The 19264-nt window shown below is 34.2% G+C and overlaps 1 protein-coding gene across 10 annotated transcripts in view; it reads right to left on the reverse strand.

The window, feature by feature from the left end:
- Positions 1–1485: 1485 nt before the first annotated feature.
- The window catches only part of HNF4G (hepatocyte nuclear factor 4 gamma), a 121661-nt gene continuing 103882 nt past the window's right edge, over positions 1486–19264 (reverse strand). For all 10 annotated transcript variants that reach the window (XM_072734458.1, XM_072734450.1, XM_072734457.1 and 7 more), the window contains 7 exons: positions 16143–16249; positions 13854–14009; positions 10751–10838; positions 8597–8749; positions 8233–8469; positions 7169–7291; positions 1486–4042 (listed from right to left, as the gene is read on the reverse strand). In XM_072734458.1, the coding sequence (XP_072590559.1) occupies positions 3921–4042; positions 7169–7291; positions 8233–8469; positions 8597–8749; positions 10751–10838; positions 13854–14009; positions 16143–16249 (986 nt within the window). In that variant the 3' untranslated portion in view covers positions 1486–3920. The remainder of the gene's footprint in view (positions 4043–7168; positions 7292–8232; positions 8470–8596; positions 8750–10750; positions 10839–13853; positions 14010–16142; positions 16250–19264) is intronic.

The following is a 19264-nucleotide window of genomic DNA, read 5'->3' on the forward strand; positions in this document are numbered from 1 at the left end:
AGTCCCTTCTTTCATATAATTATTACACTACTCCGAAGTGAGGATTGCTCTATCTCTTCTGTAACTGAATACAACTCTCACAACTTGGAAATTGCTGTGGCTTAGACCCTCCTTTCCTGACAACCCATCTGCCTCAAGGGAAATCAGGTGAATCACACTATGAGCCCCCCCGCAGTGGGTCACTGCTGTTGCTCTTTATGTCCTTTGATTTGACTTTCATTGGCTGTCACAAGCTCTTCTCTTGGTCTTAGCCTCTCCTGTAACAACTTTGAAGTTTTTGAGGATTCTATATCTGGAATTTCATATCACTTTCACAGATGCACCATTATGCTTTTGGTTAATCATGGGCAAGTGTGCATTTCTTTTACTCTGATGTCGTCTGCCTTGTATTTTGCAGAAAAAGAATTGAAAATTTCAGGACACGTATAGATTTTTCTTACTCTTAAAAGGCTTTCTTTCTGGGCAGTTCAATGAGATCTTGGAGGGAAGAAAGTGACGTAAGTTAAAAAAGATCAGCTCAAATGCCCCAGTTGAAATGGATGTCAAATTGCACTGGAGTATAGAGTACAATACACCTTATTATTAATATATGCAACATTTTATCTTTATTCTAAATTGCAATCCTCCTGTGACTTAGAGCAAGAACTCTTCTTTCTCTTCTGAATTTCTCTATAAAATTAGAGTATATTTCTTATATTCTCCACAAAAATATAAAAACTATGTTTCATATTTTAACAAGATACACAGTTACTTAAGTAGTAAGTACTAAGGAAGTAAAAAAATATATTGATTTGTAAAAAAAAATTCGGAGAATATGGTAGGAGTTGAGTGTTTGCCCAGAGATACAGCCTAAGACTGAAAAAAAAATTGAAAAACGGTGATATGATCTAATGCTTTCAAACTATGGAGAAAAACACCAGATAAAACAGCTACACTATTGGAGTGTTTTCGCTGAAAGACAGAATGTGGAGGCAGTGGTCAAATGGGAGTACTGCAGGTTTTCACTATAAATCTTAAATATAATTTGTGTTTTTAAATGATGTGGACATGTTACCATGATAAGAGTAAAAATAAAAGTAGAATCTTAGAAAAATAAAATTTAAAGTCTTCGTATTTTAAGAGATTTTACAAAAAAGGTTTAAATATGAATGGAGGACAATAGCAATGAAAACATCTAAGTTAAAAAAGCATTGCCAGAGTATATGTACACAACATTTAAGACAGGCTGGCTCATTTATTTTAATTACTGTCACAAAATTCTCAAGAAAAACTACACAATGAAGTGTAAATGTGAGTATTCTCCCTTTAATCAGTGTCCAATTCTATGATTATTTGGAGATGTGCTAATTAATTTTGCTCCGGCTTCTAAAGATCAATATTGGTGAACTCTATTTGAATTTAATTAAATGTCCACATAAAAAATATTATCAGTATCTCTAGAATTTCAAAATCATTTTAAACAATAATGAAGCACTCTACTACAGGTTTTTTTTTTCCTCAATTTTTATTTAGAAAGTTCAGTGAAACAACATATCACAGTTTAGAAATATTTTAATCTCACTATAATTTAACACTTACAAAATTTAGTAAGTTTTGATTTTCAACAATAAAATTTATAAAAATAATTTTACATTTATAAAATGAATCACTATTTCACAATAAATTATTCATACTTATTACCTGAAAAAAGTTTTGTGCTATATAAAAGCAATGTTTTTCATTACCAGTATTTTCAAAATATGCTGAAAACTTTAGTTCTTCTTTGGCCAGCATTTTTGGCAGTTAAGTATACAAAAATATTACATTAAAAATTCCCTGACCATAGTTATTAAAACAAAGTCGTTAGCAATAATTTCTAAAACAAAGCTGTTTAGTAAATGTATGCAGATAAGTTAAAAGGCTCACTAAAAATGAATCTTCTGGTTTTATGTTTTAAAGGTTTTTTTAATATCTATTAAGAGAACAGCACAAAAAGTTAAACAGAACCTACAAAGGATATTTGTATTTTTAAAGATGAAAAGCATGAAATTGAGATGCTAAATTTCCACAAAATAATAATTAAATAAACTTTGCTCTTCCCTCACTCACTCTCAAAGATACATTTTATAGTTTGCAGGTACCAGGTATTGAAGGAATTTTGATTTTATTAACTCAATGATACCTTCTAATCAGTATTCTACTCTGAGTTAATAAGTTAGTTAATAATAACAGAACATTTTTATTTGTAGGGTAAATGGGGGTTATGAAATTTTAGAACTTTTGAGGCTCTGTAAAAATCATTGAATTCAGTCTCTTACAGACTGGGACACTTTCTTATATCGCTGATAATTACTCAACCAGTTTTTCACTACTTCAGGAAATGTGTGTGTGTGAGAGAGAGAGAGAGAGACCAATGTTTCTTGACGTGGCCCATCATAATTGTTTTTAAATAAGTTTCACTTTACATCAAATAGGGCTCCAATGAACTATACTCCTCAGTCCACTTGATTTTTGGAAATCTGCCGAGTCAGTGATTTGATTTTGTGTTTGTTTTCATCATAACCTATTTTGGATCATATCTTTTATTTTCTTTAATTTGTTTTAAAGTGTTTTTTAAATAAAGTTTTTTTAAAATAAAGTTTTGTGTGTTTTTTTTTTTTTCCAGAGAGAAGGCATTAAAACCACAGTGGTTTCTTATTCATGCTGCAACAAATTTACACTCATTGATTACATGTGAATATTTGCCAAGGTAAAAGATGGATAGGATTCCGTCATTGCTCAACTGCATATATTTAAAACCATAGTGAAAAATTCACATTTTTCATTCCACCGCAAAGATTTGTTTTCCTTAATGTCAAGCAGACCTGGGCATAAAGGTGGTGGCTATCCTAGTCTTCAGGTTTAAGAACTTTGGTTACATATCCTCAAAGCAATAGATTTCTTCATTTGTAAGTGAAAGATAATAATAGCTCTTTGACAGGTACCTGTGAGGATTAAATGAGGCAACGCATATGTGACAGATGGTGGTCTGTCGGCCAATAACAGTCTCTCAAACTGGTGCAGTTTCAGTGGGCACAAAGTTTATCACCTAAACACTGCTCTCTCAGCCTCCCTGGGAACTGGATACACGTATTCGGTAAGTTTCTAGTCAATAGATGCTGACTTCTAGACTGTTTTAGGAAAATCAGTGTCTCTCTTGGTCGAGACACTGTATTAAGGGTTTCCCTTTTTTTTTTTAACCTTTTATCCTGTATCTTAACTGTTAAAACAAACATGCTTTATCTTAAGATACATCTTCAAATAGAGGCAGATTTCAAGGAAGAACCAGTCATCCTTGGAATGGTTATTTATAATTTCCTAAGCTAAAGACAGGCATATTTAACTGTGAGCCAGAAAGATATTTCTTAGCCACAGGATATCCAAAAGTGATTCTTCTTCAAAGAAATATTTCCTCTTCAATAGCAACTGCTTTATTTTTCTAATTTGCAAGTTTAAAATTGATAAAAACAAAACAAAACAAACAAAACAACTTGGCTTATTTTACACTGATCTGGAGTTGCTGATCTACTGTTCTTAGTCAAAAAAGAACACTTAATTCTACATCACATCACAATGAAGCAATTATTTACAGATTTAAATTAATATCAAGACAACAAATGAAAGTAGTACATGAGATTCAACTAGTTGGGGACAGTGCGAGGGAAGTTGGAAAAATATATACAAACATACTGAAACTCAGATACACATTGTTTGTATCTGAAAGTTTTAAACAACAGCAACAACAAAAAACATGAGCCTATAAACAAAAAAACAAGATACCATCTTATAACAGCACCATGCAGGAGCCTTGGCTAACAGTTTGCCAAAAGTACTATCCTGAGTTATTTCAAGATCAACAAGTTTTCACATTTATGCAGTGCCGTTTGCGAGTAGACACATCCTCACAATTGCTTTTGTTTGGAGAGAGGCTGGTGTGAAATCACTGAAGCTTGGTTGGCAGCTATTTTGTACTGTTCTTGTCCAGAGCCTTGTGGTGGGGAAGGGAGTGGGGTCTCAGGAGTTGCTAAAAAAGAAGCAGAGAGTTGTATGTGATTGTCATCCTAGCCCAACCCATTAAGTCCTGCATGATATCAATATGCATTATTTTTATTTTGGAGATATTTTTAAAAGCCATATATAAAGTATGATTATAGAATACGAGCTCATTGAGGTCCTTTTGGAGTTGCACTGCCTTCTGAACTCCTAGATAGCATTCAAATGGAATAGAGCATGCTTAAACATCTTAATAGTTACTTAATAGTCCCTTATAAGTCACTTCCTGCCTTTCTTAATAGCATTTATGAGTATTTCATTCTTAGAGACAGACCCAGCAGAAAAAAAGTCAATGAAAAGAATTAACAGAAGGTCAGTTCTTTCTTTTTTTCAAATCTTAAAAAACAACTTCACATTTTTTGCAATAAAAAAATGCACATAAAATAAAATAACTTTGGCTTGGATTCCACTAACTCAAACATATTAGATGATATAATAAGGTAAGATACTTTTCAAGTGTTCTGAAACCTATACTGTAGTTAAAAGCATCTAAAAACTAATGGCTTTTCAGCTTCAAAATTACTATTACAGTTGAGCTCACCCTTCCCTTCCCCATCAATGCAAAGAGCAAGCCCAAGTAATTAAAAAACAAAGTTACGGTTTGAATACTTCATTGTCTTGAGAGTATTTCCTCCATATTGCAAACTTTTACTGTACAAAGGCCAGGAAAATACACATGAACTTAATTTTTGTGTGTGAATGTGTTTAATGTTTTGCTTTGCATGATTTATGAACTATTCCAAATAGGGGCAAACAGAGCGAATTTTCCTTGAAAAATGATTCTAGTAAAATATTTTGTTGAAAGAGGGAAAATAAAAAATAGGATGTGAATTTTAAAAGATGAGGGTCAGCAAATATGCTTTTAAAAATACTAGAAAACTAACATTTAAAAAGTAAAAGATTCAACCACCAGCAGAACTGTTAAACTTTCTTGCCAGTTGATGCCGATAATGTTTAATATGTTGTTAATGTGTTTTATTTTCTTGGTTTATGAATAACTAATCTCTAAGAGAGATGGTATTGGGTTTGTCTCTCTCTGCTTTTGACTGAAATGAAAATGTTAACATTTACCTCACAAAGATGGTTCCAAATTGTCTTTCAAGTACATTTATATCCACAGGTTAAGTATGTCCTGCTATTTCCATAATTTGTATATTTTTCTAATAATTGTATTTCTACCTGTATGATATAATCAAAGAACTCTGTGTTTCAGATATAATTTACACATGGGTTTACTAGTGCCTGTATCTAAGGGATAGCAGTGGTAATAAGTATTTGATTTAGTGTTAGGAGGAGATAGGTCAAAGGCAAATCTGGGATAACAGTATAAATTCAGAAACAATTCTAGAAATTTTGTCAAATACAGATTTTTAACCAAGGGGTAGCTTATAAACAGAATTTGTGTTAAATCTGTAATACTGTCAGATTAACTTAGCTACTAACCTCTACTATTTATAACCATTTTAGTTCCAAAGAGCTTTCTCAGCAGTCCTCACTTTGCACAAATTTCACACACACGAATTTCAGTTATCACAGCTTAGCTAAATAGCACCAGTCCGTGGTTTGAATTTCAGTGAGCCTGGTAACTCAAGGTTAACTGCGAGTAACTGCATACGTACAAACTTCACTGCTAACTCTTTGGTCTATTAATTACTTTGATGACAGATGTGCATTATGATCAGTAACCAATCACATCACATCATTCAGTCTGTTAGTGATTGGCCACTGAATATGTTTTATTCAGTGCATGTACCGACAACTTAAATGTGTAGTTGTGCTGCCTCCTTGTCTCCTAGTGATTAATTATCATGATATTTTGCAAAAAAAAAAAAAAAAAGAAAGAAAGAAAAGAAAGAAAGAAGAGCAAAAAGTCATAATACAGGAGGTGAATGGAGCATGGATGGAGTTACAGAAGTAGCTGCCCCTAGGAATGCAGACACTGCTACTGTTTGAGTCTCTAAATCTGCATTCTGGAGCTTAGTGAAGGAAAACTGATGGACATTAGTGAAAAAACTGATCGTGTTGAAAAGGATGAAGACATGGAAAGTACAAAAGGTAAAATGTTGGCAGCTGATCCAAACTTTCAAAAAAGGAAAATTCATCAAGGCAAAGAAAGGGTACCCACTTCCACTTGCACGTTAGAGGACGGAAAAGCAGCAAGCACTGTTTAAACTACACGTTATAATATATTTTTAAAGATTTTATTTATTTATTTGAGAGAGAGAGAGAGCATGAGTGGCGGGGAGGGGTAGAGGTAAAAGCTAGGTGTGGCTCAGGGAGCATAACTTGGGCTGAATCCCAGAACCCCGGGATCATGACTTGAGCCAAAAGCAGGTGCTTATTTAACTGACTGAGTCACCCAGGAGCCCCTACACTTCATATATATTTTTAAAATTTTATTTATTTATTTATTCATGAGAGAGAGAGAGAGAGAGGGAGAGAAGCAGAGACACAGGCAGAGGGAGAAGCAGGCTCCATGCAGGGAACCCGACGTGGGACTGGATCCTGGATCTCCAGGATCACGCCTTGGGCTGAAGGTGGCACCAAACCACTGAGCCACCCGGGCTGCCCCACTTCATAATTTTTTTAACAAAGAAATAAAACTCATTAATTCTCAGTGAATCTAATGTTTACATTACCATGTCCCAAATAAATATCAGGATTCTTATTTTTCAATTTCCCTCTACATTTATATCCTGTAGTTAAGAGAGTCCTTAATGTTGTGGCAAGCCTTTTTTAAAGGTCACAAGCAAACTATAATTTTCCTATTGATTATTAAGATTCCTTTGCATGGTTCCAGCTTGCAAAGTCCTTTTTACGATCCTACACTACCAGACAAAACCAGGACTGTGTGTAGATCCTGTCATACTTTAGAAACATTTACGCACTCACATCCCATTTCAGGAAGCAAACCTGTGCCTAAGGAGAATAAGTGATTTGCTGAACACCACAATCTCCCACTGTTGAGTCCTAGAGAGGAAACTGTACTTGAGTTTTGCAGTTCCTGGGTACTGACAGATCCTTTCCCAAATGCCACTTTTTCTCAGTTAATTAAGTTTAAAAGTTATTATGGTTGAAAAGTAGCTCAGGTACTTACAGATCTGGTCTGTATGAACCAGTGACGACATGGGACCTAAAAGTATAGTTTGTCCAGTTAATGGATCTTGAGACAAATGTGGATGCATGGGATGATGGAGATGACTAGCGTCATTGGAAGCACCTACAGAAGATAAAAAGATGCTTGCGTTAGTGATATTTAATCAGGGACGGCAAGTTTACCTTGCAACAAATGTTTTGATTGACAGCGTGGAAATTGCTATTTTTGCAAAGTGCTTTTTGGGATTTCAAAAATAAATTAATAGAACTGCCGCCATATTAAGGACAAGGGCAGCTTTCACTGTGCATTGGCTAGATTAATGTTGTATCATATTATGGTGTGTATTAATAATGGACCTTGTGTGCCGTTTCCTGGAATCATTAGGTTTGCTGCCTGTTGTTAAGGCAATTCCAAGAATCACTTACCTCAAGTTGATAATATTTGGGATCACACTGATAGCATAAACAACTTTTATTTCAGAAAGATGTCATTAGGAACACATTAAGAACCAGAAAACTAAAACTAAAATAAAATAAAATAAAGTGATTTTACAAGGAAATGTAATCTAGATCAGAACACAAAATAAATGATTTCTTAACTTATTCCTGACATTTATTGTACCAACGAAATCTCATTTTTTCCTTTCTCATTGTGTTATGTCAATTAATTACTTCAGGAGGAAAGTGTTTATTTTTAAGGTATTTACTATGAACATTTCTAGGTTATGTTGCCATGCTGGTATCTTTGAGCTTTGAAAGGAGTCAAGGCTTAGAAAAAAATAATACACTCCGAGGAGAACTAAATATAGGAAATATATTTCTATTTACCACCTTCGAAAAGATAAAAACTAAAGCGAGAGGAACTGGGTGGCACAAAGATGGTGGAAACTAGTAAGAACGAGGATTTCAACACATTCAAGTATTTTTGTCTCCATCCAATGAGTTTTGCAGACTTTCTAAATGTAAAAAATTGGGTTCATTATGCCATGGACAAACAGTAAATAGGTCAACTCTGTACAGAGTGCGATGCTAATAAGTAAAGTGGAAATTGTCAAATGTACTCACCACCCAGTAGCATTTCCTGAAGTAGGTTGTCAATTTTAACCATTCCAAAGAGCTTAACGAACTGTATTTGCTCAATCATTTGCCAAGTGATGCTCTGCAGTGTGGGCAGGAGCAGAAGCAGCTCTCCAAACCGCCCCCGGGAGTCATACTGCCTGTCGTTGATGTAATCCTCCAAACTGAGCTGCACCTGGAACCGCATGTTCTTAATCTTTACTGGATCACTTAGCCCCTTTGCATCTAATAAAGGAAGACAAAGGGCAATCTAAAGATCGAATCTTACTAAAGTGTGAGGAGTAAATGTTCTAATATGAAATTGTTTACTTTTCATTATAATTATTTTTCTAATGGAAATCTGAAAACAAACCTGGATCAAAAAATACAATTGCCTTCAAACAAGCATATTCGTTGTCATCAATCTGAATTTCTTGAAATGGTCGTACCAGCTCGTCTAGAACCCGGTTGGCCACACGGCTGATCTCGACTTCACTGCTGTTGCGGTGAATTACATAGTTGTTTCCTAGGAGAAAAAAAGATCAGCCGCTGTCCAACAAAAAGATCATCAGATGGGATTTAGAGGTTCTTCCCTTGAAGGAGTAGTAATAGTACTTCCTTCCAGTACTGTTAGCTGGTTATGTTAGAAAAGTTTAAGAACACGTCAAGGATCAATGACATTGATAATATGATCACATGCATTTTAACAGCCCCAGTCACTAGTGATAACACGAAAGTACAGACCAATAACAAGCTAATAATTGACAAGGGAGACACAAAATATAATGATTAGCCTGCCACTGTGTCAGTTATCTATTAGTGTCTTACTCATTAATGAGCGTAACACAAAACCTAAAGAAACTTTCTTGCTTACACTGGATAAAACTAGGACTCCTTTACTGATGTAGGGGTGTGTAGCTGTAACAACTCTTGGGACGCAATTTTAACAACTAGAAGTAGATGAATTCAAGAAAATTCAGAAACTGAATTGAGACTAGACTACCTAATCCCTAAATTCAGAAAATCCCTATCTAATTCAGAAAGTCTCTGGCTCTAAAAGACAAAAACTCCTAGGATAACAGCCTAAACTGTTATTTTCTGGTTTTATAAAAAGCAGTATATTCTGAATTTTTTCACTGCAGGCAAAGACGATTTTCAGTGTAACAACATGTGCAAATGAACTTAAAAAAATGTAGCCTTGCTCTTTTTATGAAAAGTTAGTTATCTAATTATTCGAGGTAAAACACTTTAGAATTAGGTAGCAAGGACATTTGGGTTTTTAAGTATACTGTATTCACATCTATAATGTATTATAGATGTGAATTTACAATTTAAGTATATTGTATTCACACCTCTTGCAGTTTTCTAAATGCAAGAGAGTGTTTAATAGAATCTAACAGCATAGTCTATGCAGTCATATTATGTGCTTTAAATCCTGGCTCTATCCCTTACAGCTCTATCCCTTACGAGATTTGTGATCTTAGGTAAACATTCTCTGCCTGCATTTCTTCACCTGCAGAATAACAGTACCTACCTCTTGGGTTATCATGAAGATTACATGAGGTGTGTGTATTTACATATAAAGCACTTAGAGCAATGCATCTTACATAGTACGTCCTCAACAAATATTAGCTATTGTTATATCACATTCAATTTATTTCTATTTTGAGACACAGTATCTATCAAAAAATAGGATAAGCAATCTGGTCATCATTTCATACAGCCAGAGAGAGGTGGGGGTAATAATTATTAGAGGGATCTCAACTCTCTCAATAGGAAACCTAATTTAAAAGGCAAGTAAGACTTGGGGATTGGAACAATTGCTTAAGGAAAACAAAAGCTTTCCCTTTGTGCCTTATCCCATTCATCCTGCCATCTTACTTTGCCTCTTCCAGCACTGCAACTAAACTATCAGAATTTTCAGACATAGTCACCAAATTATTTTTTTTAACCTGGGATGTTGCATCATACTGTAAGCAATAAGATTATGCGAAATAAACATGTTCCTTGGAAGTGTATAAAACAATATAATTATAAGTATTAAGTAGACACTGAAAGAATGTGAAACAACACTGAGATTCCAATAAAGTTGTCACATGAATCACTAATTCTTTGTCCTGATATGATTTAAACATAATTCAATTTACCTTTATTGAGCAACATCTTTTATTTTTAAACATTCTCCCCTAGTTTTATTGAGATATAATTGACATACATCACAGTGTAAATTTAAGGTTTAGAGCATGATGGTTTGATTTACATATATGGTGAAATGATTACCATAATAGGTTCAGCTAACATCCATCATCTCACTGATAACCCTGAGTGTCTCAATGCCCTCTAAACTTCCTTGCAATCAAGTCAAGGAAATATAGGGCGTTGAGTGAGGACAATATCAATTAAATCCAATTTGTGAAGTGAGAGTACCATTTGACAGTGTCTACGAATGCTTGTTACATACAGAATAGATCCTGTGTAAGGATGAAGCATGCATAATTTCTTTTTAAATTAAAAAAAAAAAACTTACCCAAAAGCAAAATATCTTTATACACCATGGATCTCTTCGTAGCTCCAAGCAGTAAATGTTCCCCTGCGTGAGCTCTCAACAGTGCCACCTTAATGAAAAATTTCAAGTTTAACAATTAATTATAAAATATAGTGATTAAAAGACGCTATAATATATATCTGATTAACTCCGTGTTCTTTAAGTCTGGGACCTTTTTTTTTTGTTTTAATAAACTATAATCTTCATAGATACTTGCCATCGTGAACGCTTCTATTTTTCCACCTTAGCATGTCAATAGAGTTTTACTTTTCAAAATTTCTAAAACTTCCAAGTCAATACAATGGAAACAAACAAACAAAAAAGTAGAATAAAAAAGAAAGAAAAGTGTTTTGGAGTGAAATAGAATCTAACAAATCAGAATTCACATTGTGGCTTGGCCACATACTACTATTTCACCTTAGATAAACTAAACTGAAGGTTTGGGACTCATTTGTTTTCATCTCTCACAGGGAGGCAATGATAAAAATCTCAAAGTGTGGTCATGAGGACGACATAAGAAAATATATGTAAAACACTCTGTTACACATAAACTGAATAAATAAAAACAACGCAAAGACTTGTGACATACTGAGAAGAGGATGAGTGATTTGCTTGCTGACACACTATCTAGACGGAACCTCTCTTTGCACTAAGCTCTCAACTAAGTCTTAAGTGTGTACTCAATTGCCTACTTTAACATCTCCACCGCAAAGAACAGGAAGCATTCCAAATATAACACATCAAAGTAACGTGTCTCCAACATCTTCAGCATCTTAGTCAATGGCCCCATCACCCGAAATGCTTGTTAGGTCAGAAACAGAGTCCATTTTTATTCCTTTCTAATCATACAGCAAATCTGGGTGCTGCTTCTCCATTGCTACCACCCCAGCCAGAGCCTTTACCATTCTTCTTCTTGCTTGCCTCAAGGCCCTTCACTGAGCTAATGCATATTCCTGCTTCCTTTCTGGCTGCCCAATCCTAAATCCTTCTTGATGGAGTTTCCCAGATAATATTTGTAAAATAATAATCCTTAATATCACTCCTCTGCTGAAAACTTCTACCTGGCTTCTTATTGTCTTTACAATAAAACTCAAACTCCTTAACAGTGGCCTCACGGGGGCTAGCTCAATGCTTTGCCCCCCCACTAACTTCTCTGGTTTCATCTTGTGACAGCCCTTACTCACTTTTCTCCAGGCACATTACTCCTACTTGCCTCAGAGCCTTTGAACATGCTGTTCCTGTTGGTGGAATGCTTTGTCCTCAGATCTGGGCATGCCTCGCCCCTTGTCATTCAGGTGTCAGGAAAAATCTCTGATCTTCAATTTAAAGTGTGTCTTACCATCCCACCCCAGTCATTCTCCAACAACTCATTCCATTCCATTTTATAGAACTTCCCCCACCTAGAATTCACTTAGTCATAATCTGTATATTTTTTATTGTCTGTCTCTCCCAAAAAGAGTGCAGACTTTATGGGAATAGTGACGCAATGTGTATTTTTTACTGCCAAATCCTTACAGTTCCTAACACTGAACTGTAGTCCTACTAAATATTTGTTTGATGAATTTCCTGAGTGAATTTCACTGATCTAGGATCATTTTGAAACACTGTTGATTGGAGATAATAACATTCATGAACTCCAGAGAAGATTAAATAAAATAATATGATATATAATGCAACTGCAAGCTACTTCGCTAGGGCCTTAACCACAATGGGTATTTGCCAACCCATGGCTATTAATTATATTGTTAGTATTCAAGTGTCATTTAGTAAATAAAAACTATTTCTGACGGCTTACTGGATTTTAGTTTTCAAATTTTAAGTCATCGTCTTCATACATAAGTCAGCAACTTTTAAAGAGGAGTGATAATAAAAATATAAAACTGATAAATAACATAACCCTACTTATATGGCTTGGGGTGAGACACGTAGGTTTTAGCAATTTAGCATTATTCACTATGAAATAACCTTCTGAGCCAGCTATCTTTATGGTATGTCAATAACCATGACTCACACCAGGAAGGCAGTTACAGAATACTTTAAGAATGATTTCAGATTTCATAGCACTTTTTATTTTTTTTTTTGGTCACCGTATGAAACGCTGTCCTAGAAATATAATTGCTAACTTCCTATGATCACTTTTCATTCTGGTTGTGTAAATATTTTGCCTTTCTTGGGTTTTTAAACAATCATGCACCTTTCCTTTTCATTGTTTCTTTGTTTTTATATATTAGTGGTAAAGAGCACTGGTCAGAGGGTGCAAAAATATGCACTGGCTATAATACACACTGGTTTACTCAATGTGGGGAATTAAAATTTTTCAAATTTCATCTACAAAATATTAACTACTTAGATGTAGGCATTCAAAATGAATCTGAAGCTAATCATCTAGTTTTTACAGACTAGGAAATTAAAATTCTTAACTATTAATTAAAATGTCTTAAGATATATCTGACAAAATATGAAAATATATGTATTAGGGAAAGATAATTGTATCTGAATTCTATTTCTCTGTAGATTTCAGAGTATGATTCTAGAAACATTTTTGCCAGACCTATTATTTTTATATAGTAAGTGTTAGAATAAAATTGACAACATAAAAGGCAAACTTTTATGTTAATTGAATAAAGTACCTACAAAGACACCAACACAACCTATGTGGTTTCTGTCCAGGAGTGGCCTGGTATTTCGGTGGAATTTTATATGGAACCTTCCATAAACACCACGACACAATAGTGTACCATTGCCTCCCAGATATTTACTCTGCCAATACTTTTCTCACAATGGCAGTTCCTTGCTATTTGTTTTTCCTCTTTACTTAAGCTTTTTAAACTCCAAAAGGGAAAAACTGTGTCTTCCTCAACTTCACCCAATTAATACATTTGCAGGACCCCTAAAAGAGAAGTTAAACAGTTGTGCCTCTTGAGAGAACAAAGTGAATGGACAAGAAAACCAATTATTTTTCTCATTATTTAACCTTTCTTAAAGATGGTCAAGTCTATTACACATATAATTTAAAAAACACAAAAACTTAGTAAAGTTCCAAAGACATTTCCAAAAGCTTTCATCAAATCCTTTTAATTTATACCTGATCATCCAGTGGCAACTCAGAGAAGGCAGGAATATATTTAGCCCATTCCACCAAGACTAAGAGCTGTTGTTTCATAGATTCACAGACATCACCGATACTGGCAATTTTCTTAACATTTATGTCAGTGCTTGCACCAGGGCTTGAGACTGAGATCTAGCATTAAGAAGATCACATTAATTTTTCATTTAACATAATATGTGAGCAATACTTCCATGACTGCAATAAGTAAACACCTTTGAAGTGGGCACTCTCATTGCCACAGTATCTTGAGATATATGAAACATTTTAAAATTGAGAAAAAAAAAAACCTATCGGCACAAGCTACATTGAAAACATTCACTTGTGGGACTCCTGGGTGGCTCAGTGGTTGAGCATTTGCCTTTGGCTCATGGTGTGATCCCAGGGTCCCAGGATGGAGTCCCACATCGGGCTCTCCGCAGGGAGCCTGCTTTTCCCTCTCTGCCTGTGTCTCTGCTTCTTTCCCTGTATCTCTCATGAATAAATAGGTAAAATCTTTACAAAAAAAAAAAGAAAAAGAAAAGGAAAGGAAAGGAAACATTCACTGCACAGTACCATATTCTGGGAGCAGTACCTTTTTTTTTTTCCCTCACTGGCAAAACCATAAAATAAGTTACTCAACTTTCAGGATTTTCCTAATTCACAATGACTATACAAAACGATATGCCACAGTCACATGAAATATGCTCTGTGATATTATTTTTAATTAAAAAATGGTATTTCCACTAAGAAAGCTTATCTATAACTTTTTGAAATATATGAGGAAAATTTTTTCAGTGGATATAGTTTACTAAACTGAAGAAAAAAGATTTAGAAGAGAAGCCAGAACTAGTTATGTTGCTGCATTAAAGGGAGGCCATCAAAGTAAAATTAAGAAACCAACTTTTGACTTAGCAATATTGAAAAGCTTAATGTGTGGAAAAAAATTTCAAATTATATATGATTTCTAAGTGGTTGAACTGTATAAAATATGACTGTATATAAATATAAGTTTTAAAATGTTTTTCTGCTAAAAATTACTTTCTAAAAGTTCTTATAAACTTAATTTTTGGACATGTATGTGGGTGAGTGTGACTTTCTATGCTTATGTTTATTTCTTCACAGCTTCCTTTTAAGGTATTCTGTAAATGCTCTACAGGATCATCAAGTAATCTTCAGTACTGATGATAATGGTGATGTTAGCCTCATCATTCCACCCTCATGCTATCAAAATAGAAAGTAGTTGTGCTGACTCATTATAGAACCTGATTAATAGTTAGCTATTTCATCATTTTTTATAATAGAGAAATATCATTAACTTTTCTAATGGGGCAATGCTAAAATAAACTGTCTTCAAATGTTTCTTCTCTGATACTTTTTTTTTTTTTCCTTAAGGTAGGCTCCATGTCCAGTGTGGAGCCCACATGGGGCTTGAGTTCACAATCCTGAGATCAAGACCTGAGTTGAGATCCAGTCAGATGCTCAACTGAATGAGCTATCCAGTCATCCTTCTTCATTTAATTTTTTTTAAAGATTCTTTATTTATTTAATCATGAGAGACAGACAGAGAGAGAGAGAGAGAGAGGCAGAGACACAGGCAGAGGGAGAAGCAGGCTCCGTGCAGGGAGCCCGACGTGGGACTTGATCCCAGGTCTCCAGGATCACACCCTGGGCTGAAGGCAATGCTAAACCGCTGAGCCACCCGGGCTGCCCTCTTCATTTGATTTTTAAATGATTTATTTTTATGTATACAACTAATGACAGATATTTTTAGACTTTGGAACTGATATTCTCATTTAGGAATTTAAAATAATTAACCTTTTCATTGGTTTCTGAATTCTGGCTCTTCCCTTAAATATTTGTTTCCAAAGCAGATGCCAAGGTGAGTTCTTGAGTTCAGAAACCATTTTCATGGAAGGAAGCTCTGATGATAGGAGTCAACCAAGCTCCCCAAAAGTCATAGTAACTGATTTGACAGATTTTATTAGTAAACAACCTACTGTCTCCAGAGCATTGTGCTATGCATTTAGTATTTTAAATCAACCTTGTAAACAAACTTTTATTTAACAATATTAGACTGAAATGCATTGCATTTTTTTCGTTTAAAGACAGAAGTTATTCAGGAAGTATAAAAATTAAGTCAATAGTCCATCTAATATTTTCAAAGTAAAACTGTAATTTATTTTAGAAATGAGCCCATTTAAATGAACTCAAATTATTTTCTAATTATGCCTAAATAGACATTTGATTCTGTTGAACAGGACTAGATACTGAAGTGCAGCAGGTTACCTGGCGAGACCGAATTTCTGCTTGTGCCAGCGTGTTAATGGAGGGGATGTTGCTGCCATCAAATGTGCTTCTTCTGGTGCTTATTCTATCGCGTTCGTTTTGCACAGCTAGGGGAGAAAAATCACAGTATTCACTGGTCAGTTCTTTTCGATATATGTCAGGAAAAATAGTTCAAAGTTTAAAAGTAATAGTATAAAAAATAAGAAGGGGCTAAGGGGCAGAGGGGAAAGTATGGTACAACTGAAGATATTTATCATTTTGTACCACTTTCAAAAAGTAGAAGGCCAGTCCTGTCATTAGAATTCATGAAATATTGCCTTTTGAAGCTTCATGATCATATGCATGTCAGAAAGTGTTGGGTCAGTCAGTTCAACCATGCTGTATCTGTAATAGGACGGCCTTCCATTCTCTCCAAGTTAATAAAACTATAAGATAAGTAGAGGAAGAGAATTGCCCCTATGATTGACCAACTCAAAGATTATATTCACTGTCAGAAGATATGAGTCATAGATTTTGAAATGTTCATTTTTTTTTTCTAAAATAGTAACAGAAATGGAAAGTAAATTTATTTAGTTAAGGTGGTTTTAAGCTTGCAATCTTATGATCTCTCATGAAACAATGTCCTTGGGACATTTTATAAACATTATTAATAAAGCAAAAGTTACAGTAAGGGGTGTTTTTTGAGGAGACTGAGATTTGAACATCAGCATTTTGGAAAGGTGGAGACATCTTCAGTATTATATAAAAAGCTTCTTAGAGGGAGCCAGATCTACTTGTTGCAGAAAAGAAAGGAAAAGCAATGTGTATTGAATTCCTTATTGAAATTCCTTATTGAAAACTACATTTTAAATATAAGGAAGAGTGAGAGAGGGAGTATTACCTTGTATATATCAAAGTTAGATTTTGTTTATTTAATTATTTTTTAAAGATTTATTTTGAGAGAGAGAAAGAGAGAGAGAGAGCAACCACAGAAGCAGGAAAGGCAGAAGGAGAAAGAAAACATCTCAAGCAGACTGATGTGGGGCTGGATCCCACGACCTGGAGATAACGACCTAAGCCAAAACCAAGAGTTGGATGCTAAAGTGACTGAGTCTCCCAGATGCCTTTCCATGTTAAGTTTTAAAACTTCAGGGATTATATATTCTGTTAACCAAAAAGGATGAAAACAAGGCCTGTACCCCTAAATTATTTACATCAATGCTCTATTCTATTCTGCTGGAGAGATAAGATGTAAAACTATTAGAAATTCTGATGCAATTATTCTTTCTGTAAAGAGATTCACCAATTTCTAAGGATGCCAAAATCTACTATTTACCCAAAACTTAGTATCAACCATCAACCCATTAATCTGGGAGAGAAAATACTGGACTTTTGCCTTTAAGAGTGAGTAGTGTTTAAGTTGGAGTGTATCATTAATATTTTATCTTAAAATCATATTTACTGGTAGCTTACAGTTTTTTCCCCATAGAAATTGTCATTGATTTTCAGCCTAAACTGACTCATATGGAAATGCATATGTAGAGATAAAAAATTAAAAAGTAAGCTATGCTTTTATGAATTTCATTTACATGATCAATCCTCAGAAATGCGGCAAGATATTGTGAACATTTGTAATCTTTTTACTGCTATCATTTTTGACATAAAACCATGTTTATATAGGTTTCTATCTGAATAACCTTGATATTATGCCATTACTGTAAATATGAGAAATATATCTACTTTGAAGCCCAAAAGTTTCTTCCTAATCTATTTAGAAAAAAACTAATGCATTATTCTATGAATGGTTGGAGACATAATTTAACTATTTTAAAGTAATTTTATTTCAAAACTTGTAAACTTTTTTTTTTAAGATTTTATTTATTTATTCATGAGAGACACACAGAAAGAGAGGGAGAGTCAGAGACACAGGCAGAGGGATAAGCAGGCCCCATGCAGAGAGCCCGATGCAGGACTGGATCTTGAGTCTCCAGGATCATGCCCTGGGCTGAAGGCAGACGCTAACCCCCTGAGCCACCCGAGCTGCCCAAAACTTGTAAACTCTTAAAGGAAATAGAGGGTTGTGACTTCCTTATACTTTTGTAGGAGTAACGCTGGAATTCAAGTAGAAATAGATGAAGTTGATTGATGAAGTATGTAATTAATCTCATAAACTATGAAATAGGCCATTAGAAATAAGTCATTTTATAATAACAAAATGCCTCTCTTTTAATTTTGTAAACTTCCTTTTGCCTTCTTTTGTTGACAAGCAATCTGAATGAAACCAATGGAATTTTTGTCTATTTAAAATATTGTGACAATGACAAAATAGGTTCAAGATAAGCTTGATATGTTTTACATTTCCATAGTATATTAATTTGATTTCATTTTTTTATGGTTTCTGAAATAGTCCTGAAAAATATTTCTTTGTATATAATAGGCATAAGCATGTGACAAAACTGATAAGCATATTATGTCGGCAGTGGCTGTCCTCTGCCAAATGTTAAAATGTGTTCAACAGAATTGTTTCCAAATTAACCATAGTAAGAATGTCAGATAATATAATAAGATTATTTACTATGTTCAAAATGAAATTAATGTACACTAATATAGAATATCTAGTCCACTGTTTCTGTTTCTCCATAGAATATAAACTCCCTGAGAGGAAGGATTCTTTTTCAGTTATGTTCACTATTGAAGCCTTAGCATCTGGAACAGGTTTTAGAAGGAAGTGCTCAATAAGTATTTTTTAGATAAATCAATGAACAAAAAGCAAACATTCAATCAATATTTATAAGATGAATAAAGATATTCAATTGTTATTGACAACAAAAGCGTGTTTAAAAATACATTTATAATTTCAACCTATTAATAGATTTTGCCTTTTGTCTTTTGAACTGGATATCAGGATATTATTTAGATAATGATTTTGTTTCCAGGTATATCACAGTAGTAGAGGTAATAGTGTCTGGAATCAGATAGTCATCAAAGACTGGTGTCAGTGTCCTTGGGTAAATTCTTAAATTGAGGGAATTAAAGATTCTTCACTGAGGAAAATCAGAACTCCTGTGAAAAGGTTATGATTAAATGAAGATGTATGTGTATAACACTTTTCATCAATAATTATCATTATTATACTATATATT

Source organism: Vulpes vulpes, chromosome 13 (assembly GCF_048418805.1).
Source record: "Vulpes vulpes isolate BD-2025 chromosome 13, VulVul3, whole genome shotgun sequence".
Taxonomy (NCBI): domain Eukaryota; kingdom Metazoa; phylum Chordata; class Mammalia; order Carnivora; family Canidae; genus Vulpes; species Vulpes vulpes.